This window comes from Lithobates pipiens, unplaced genomic scaffold (genome assembly GCF_037356315.1).
Source record: "Lithobates pipiens isolate NorthernLeopardFrog02 unplaced genomic scaffold, aLitPip1_a1.2 Scaffold_1, whole genome shotgun sequence".
Classification (NCBI taxonomy): Eukaryota; Metazoa; Chordata; class Amphibia; order Anura; family Ranidae; genus Lithobates; species Lithobates pipiens.
The window spans coordinates 21,402,689-21,409,834 of record NW_027507685.1 but is presented as its reverse complement, the minus strand read 5'-3'; the positions used below and the strand labels follow the sequence as shown (position 1 = coordinate 21,409,834).

At 39.9% G+C, this 7,146-nt stretch overlaps 1 protein-coding gene across 1 annotated transcript in view; it reads right to left on the bottom strand.

The window, feature by feature from the left end:
* Positions 1-670: 670 nt before the first annotated feature.
* Positions 671-7,146, bottom strand: part of FAM199X (family with sequence similarity 199, X-linked) — a 37,744-nt gene continuing 31,268 nt past the window's right edge. The window contains exon 6 of the mRNA XM_077484728.1: positions 671-6,783. Coding sequence (XP_077340854.1) covers positions 6,613-6,783 — 171 coding nt within the window. The 3' untranslated portion in view covers positions 671-6,612. The remainder of the gene's footprint in view (positions 6,784-7,146) is intronic.

Here is a 7,146-nt window from a genome sequence, read left to right as displayed (position 1 = left end):
ACCAGATACCATTCCCTGTCCCCATCACCACTGGCAACCACAACCCCAGCAACAAATGGGTGAGCGGTAATGATGTGCAGTAACCTCTGGCAACCAAATCAGCAAGAAGAAAATATGTGCTGCAACCAAGCAGTGATGGTATGCGGTAACCTCTGGCAAAAATAAATTAAAAAAATCACAGTCGCTGCCTGATCTGCTGCACTAAACTGATTGAGTATAGGCATTTTATGTCTCAGTAGGTAATGAGTGAAACTGCATGGGGGGGGGGGGTGCAGGGAGAGAATGTTTGTCCAGGGTCCAATCAATATTATAGACAGGCCTGTATTCACCCCTAATACTGTGTAGGAATATCAGCCTACCTACACCAAATTTGTGTCCTTATGGCACTGTTGTAAACCCAAGTGTGTGTGTATATTTTTATACATATACACACACATATATATATATATATATATATATATATATATATATATACACACACACACACACACACACACACACACACACACACACACACACACAGTATTTTTCCTTTTAATAACCCACAGGGAGTATCTCATCAAAAATGACATTGTGTTTCAGAAGAGGTCTAAAATTTGACTGGCATGTGCATTTGCTACAAATCTTCAAATGATATATGCATGCATCTATCAATTACAAAACACACATGGCAGGGATGAATCAGTTTTATTCCACAGAATAGAATGCACCGTTTTTCTCAAAATGACAAATCACTTTACAAGGAAAAATTGACAAAAAATAAAAATAAAAAAATCACAACAAAAATTCCTAGCTCTGGGTACATATACTTACTGTACAAAGTAAGAAAAACATCTTAGCATTAAGCCATTGGTTAAGCCAAGGCTGAATTTCCTGGCTAAATTATGCATGTCAGTTTCAAGTTTTGCAGTTGTCATATAACTGCAATCAAAAATTTAAGACTTCTTCAAGTGAACATTACAGGCCTGGGTTAGTCACCCCACAGTAAATAGGGATTGGTGGTCTCTGAGCTTAGCAAGCACCCAACACATCCAGGAAATAAGAAAAAGTAAACAAGGACAGAGAACACATTGTTCTTCGCTCTGGTAACAACATCTTGTTTCCTGTTATGTTCACATAAAAAAAAAAAAAAAAAAAAAAGAAGAACGCATCACCAAGAGCAGAGACACCCATTTACAGACCTGCAATAGCCACAGACCGGTTATCAATGTCCATAAGCAGAAAGCCAGGGCAAGGAGTGGTCATATATAAGGACTTTTCTTTAAAACCATCTGCAAAGAACTTTTGTACATGCAATTTCTTGTGTATTTACATGATTGACAATATCTACAAGTCAGGCATTTCTGAAGAGCAGTTTCCTGCCATCTTCCACTTAACTATGAAGTTTATCGGAATTTCATAAAATGACAATGCAGATGGAATATAAAAAAGGAGGTGTCTGCATACAATATTTTGCAGAATGAGTCATATGTCGGGACATGCTCACCTTTATAAATAGTAAAGATATGGTATTGAACAAATTAAGTATACATAATATACAGTATGCATGTTTCCATACCACAATAAAAGCACAAAGCAGAACCTTTGACTAAGTAAGATTTGATATCTAAAGTAAATCTGAAATATTTGATGCTTGCACATATTGCTAAAAAGCAGAAACAGCTGTGCAAGGATTATGAGCATATAAAAAACACTGAATAAGAGCAACACATACTCCGACCAAATTGTTAGAGGATGTAAGTGGATTACTGTACAAAATAAGGTGCAATGATGAGCTCCATCTAGGACTTCAAAATGTATATAAAGCATATTAAAAATTCAGAGCATTCCATTGTTCAGCACATGTATAAAAACACAAATTTTCTTATACCCACCACCATCACTCCCCCCAAGGGTCATTTTTTTTGGACCCCTTTCACACTGGTGCCACCCGTGCTCTAGCGGTAAATCGCTGCTTGTTCTAGTGGCGCTTTACCACTGTTTAAGCCGCGCTTTTCTGCCGCTATTGGGGGTTTAACCCCTGCTAGGGGCCAAAGGGGTTAAAAGCACTCGTGCTGCGGCACTTCCGAAGCACTGCCCATTCATTGCAATGGGCAGGGGCATTTTGGGAATGCTGTATACAGCGCTTCCAACACGCCCCAAAGATGCTGCTTGCAGGACTTTTTCTAACATCCCCCAAGGGCACCACCCCAGTGTGAAAGCACTCGGGATGCCACATTTGGGCAGCATGGGAGGTAGTTTTCAGGCACTATTTCTAGCACTAAAACACCGGAAAACTGCCTTAGTGTGAAAGGGGTCTTACTGCAATCTTAGAATTGGAGTGTTTTCATGTATAACAAATACAAATGCTTTACCGTTTACTCAGCAGTTTTTCAGCCATAGAACACAATTTTCACTGCATCCTCGCGGAATATAGTACTGCTTCCAATCCCTCCCACAGGTTGTTTTTGAACAGTAAGGCTAGACATCTGTTTGGATCAATGGGAATATGCAGGGGAGAGGCCAAGGCCAAACTCAACACTACCAGAGTGGAAAAACTTGACAGCTGCTCAGGATTCAGATCACCTGGTCTAAATAGAGTGCATGTAAAAAGGTATGTGCAGGCACCATCTGGTGCTTACATTACGGCACTTTAATAACTGTGTGTTTGCAGTTTTCCCAAAAGTAAAAAGCATAATAAAAAGCACATACCTAAAAAGGGTAAAACTCAAAATTAATTCAATGTGCATATGAAAAGACTTCTTAATCATGTTTGATCATAGAAAAGTTTAGTTTTTCAACTATCAAGTAAATGCAAATAAAGAGTTTACTAGCAAGCCTGACACAGTGTAATAGGTACCTTAAGGTGTCATTTTCACCTTTATTGATCTTCCACTGAAGCTCAGTATAAATACCAGTACTTCCAGCTAGAGGGCATATGTGCTAACTCCCCCTGAACCCCCACAATACAGTAATTGGTGGCCAAGTACAGTCACATGGAGAAAGTGACTAGTCCTATGCAAATAACAACTTTCAGAAAAATCTGTATTTACATAGGATTTCAAGTAGCTTCTAGGAGGCACAGAAAAGGTGGGAGCAGTTAAAGCATCAGACTTACTTTAAAGCAAGTAGAACTCCAGGATTTCTTTGTAAACTGCACTATTAAAATAAAGATACCTCTAACGTAGATTATGCCGAGTCTGTAATGATGCCGATACCCACAGAGATGTTCTTCTGGCACGCAGCTGATAAACAGCTCTTGTATAGCGCAGGGATTGTGCCACTTATCCTCCACTTGCTCTCCCTTTGTCCATTCACAAAATGGCTTGTGTTCTGTTCACCAAATACAAGGTGTTCTGTGACGGACAAGCTGAGATCATGCCATCTACTTTGCCCTCCTCTGCTCTTGTCCATTCAAAGATGGTCTTATATAGTCTGTCAACATAATACAAGGCATTTTTGTAAAGGGAGGAGGGGATAGGGAGAGTAAACAACTTGTCCCCTACACTGTATTAAGCAGAACTATCAGTCGCAGCATCAGAAGAGTGCTTAGGATGAATAAACTGCCATTTCTGACGGTAAACAGCAGTGCTGCAGACTTAGCATACTTCTGGTTAGAGGTACTTTATTTCAATTGTGTGGTTTGACAAAAAAAAAAAAAAAAAAAAAAAAAAAAAAAAAACACACAAACAAACTGGCGTTGAGCTTTACATTTTTTTCACTGAAACTGGTTTACTAACCATTTTATATTTAGCACAACCCTTCTTAGAATTAGGTTCTTGGACACTACCTTTAACCTCTTGGTGCCGATCGGCTGTCACATGATCGGAAAGCTCCTGATCGCAATCAGTGATTGGGAGCTTTCGGTTAGTTGTCGGTAACTGTCAGGCACACACTCTCGGCACAGATTGTTTTGCAATGTTGCACGCAAATATGTGGCCGACCGCGCTAAAGGCCAACCTGCCAAGAGGCTGCATATTTGCACGCCGTTTGCACCAAGAGATTCATAAATCTTTTTAATTTGAAGGATTGATAAAGCCATCAACAAACCTAAAAAAGAGCAGAAAAGAAACAATGCTGAATATCAAAATATGAATAAAGTCCACACATTTCCCACACAACAGAAATGATCAGTAGAGATACTGTAACAGGGCTACAGGTCTCCTCCACTATGAGCAGCAGTTAATATACCTGGAGCGCAGAGACATTACTATATACATATATACAGTTAAAGTAGCATGAAAGTTTCCATCTTGATAACGTCTGAATCGAGCAAACCCAAAAGAAAAGTACAGTGTTCTTCCTAAGTCTGTGCCAGATTTCTAAGACTCCACATTTTAGAGGGCAGCATACCCATTTAGTAAATGATCAAATCGTTCATCTATAATATTTCTCAGTTTAGTGTGTGTATTTTCAACAAAGTGGTGAAAGATGATCGAGTACAAGACACTTAAGGAAGAAAGGGGTTCCAAGTCACTTCTGACAGCATACAGGACTTGCTGATAACCAGCACTGCAGGGAATAACTAGTACAATACGGAACACAGCCAATAGCTGGCATTTATTCAAGTACATTTAGGTCTGTCAATGTGCTCTTCCCCAATATTCTCCCAATTTTTGAAGTGGTTTCTGTGTACACTGATTTGCAGACTAGCTTGCACAAGCTGAACATGTGTGAACATGGCTTTACAATACAAGATTGCCCTTTACCAGGTAGAGCAGTGGTTCAACTCCTGTCCTCAGGACCCACTAACAGGCCAGATTTTAAGAATTACCTTGGGGAGATGCAGACTAGAATACTGCAATCACTGAGCAGCAAATTATATCACCTGTGATGTATTTCAGTTATCTTGCAAACCTGGCCTGTTAATGGGTCCTGAGGACCGGAGTTGAGGACCACTGGAGGTAGAGGAATGGCTACACCAATTAGCAACTTGTGCAATGGTCCAGTCATACGTGTGTTTTACAGCAGTGAAAAGCATGTGCTTTGCAACAGTACAGCACAATTAGCAAGTAAAAGCCATTAATTTAATGGATTCTATTATTAACACCATTGTGCTAACCTTTAAAAATGTTCTGCAATTTTTTTTTTAAACCACTTAAAGCGGTAGTCAACTCTTTGGCAGGGAAAAAAATAAAAATAAAGTTTTCTCCTGCAAGGCAATATAATGTGCTAGTATGCACCACATACTAGCACATCATGAAGGACTAACCTTAAAAGAACTTCAGCAGCAAGCCGTCACCTCTGCAGAGGCTTCTATCCTCACCTGGTCTTCCTACCGTCTGCGGGCATCCCACTGGCCAAGCTGCGGGTGACGTCGCTCCTACGCATCTGCGTGGGAGTCCTGGCTGCGGCACACAGCTCTGAAAGAACAGTACGGGTATGCATTTCTTCCGAGTGCATGCGCCGGTCATTTCACCAGCTGCTGCTCACTAGAATATCTCCTAAATGGTGCATGTTTAGGAGATATTAATTTTACCTACAGGTAAGCTTTATTATAAGCTTACCTGAAGATAAAAATAAAAGAAAAGTTTACTACCACTTTAAGTAGATAATTGCAACGGATGGTTTACACATAAAAAGGATGGGTCTTATCTTTGTTAACATTTTACCTAATAAGTATTGCTGTGAAAAAATAAACACCTGTGATGAGAACTACAACATCTTTCATTGGTATTGATGACTATAATAATATAAATAAAGCCCCGTACAACGGATGAGACGACAATACAAATTAGATGATGTATTGCATTCTTTCGTTTCTAAACATGCGCAGTTCTGGTCATTTGATTTATTTTATTTTTAAACGGACCAATACTGTACTGATTAAGGCCCCTTTCACACTGACGTCCCGTTCAGGCCCGCCTGGTAGTTTTTCAGGCGGACCTGAACGGGTGCTCCATAGAGCTCTATGGAGCGTCGGATGTCAGCGGTGACATGTCCGCTGACATCCGACCCGCTCCGATCCGAAAAAGTGTAACGGAGGAAAAAGCTATTTTTCCATCCATCTGCGGATCGGATGACGACGGGCACTGCGGTCTGTCGTCATCCGATCTCCCATAGGGGAGAGCGGCGCTGTGACAGGTCTGTCCCTGCACAGTGTGCAGAGACAGACCTGTCATCTCCCTGCTCAGCGGGGATCGACGGAGTGATCCCCGCTGAGCAAACGGATATCCACGGGGCGGATCAGAACTGATCCGCTCCGTGTGAAAGGACCCTAAAACGACAAAAATTGCATGTTTTGTTATCGTACGAAAAACATTTTCATGTTTGTTCCTTCAGATAATTTCACATGAACTGTATTGATCAGCTCCCGAAAGCAGTGCATCAATGATCAGACAACTGCTCCTGAAGGATGATATCATCCGGATATTCTCATTGTGTGTACTAGTCATAAGAAAGATAGGATCTGAGACTACAGATGGACTAAAAGATTTCAGACAAAATCCAAACTAGCTTCGATAGCTTCTACTTAGTGGCAAGTAGGAAACAAGAGCAACAGCACACATTGGGAGACCTAAAAATTAGATCCTACAGCAAAATGATAGGAGACCCCATTTTTCCATATTTGATTCTACTTAAATACCCTGGCCTTATAGTGACTTAAGAAGAACACTGCTATGTTCACCCTCGTCACATGAGTACATCTACATCTCCTTCATGATCTTCCTCATTAACTTTAAGTGACAACACTTCTTCATTTAGGAACAAGCCGCTGAGTCTCTCCTTCCGAGCCTGCCTCTGCTCCTTCAGCTGTCTCTTCCGCAACGCTTTCTGCTGCAGTTTTCTCTGTTTAGATCGTTTCTAAATAAAAAAAAACACATAACATACAAAAGTAAATTAGGATACAGAAAAACATAGCAATACAACATATAAAAACATTAAATACATTACATACTACTACTAATTTGCACTAAGCAAAGAAAGACCATATCCAGAAGCAAAACACAGACCTCATTTTAATAATCTGGTATTGAAACAATAAAAAAAAAAAAAAAAAAAAAAAAGTATTGAACTTTGAACCGGGTTATTATATAAACATTTAAACCAAGGCTGTAATGATCATTTTCATAGTGGATCAATTCAATAAATCGCCCAACTAATCAGATAAACCTTAAAGCGTGGTGTATAATTTAATATGTAAAGTTTTAAATAAAAAGCAATTTA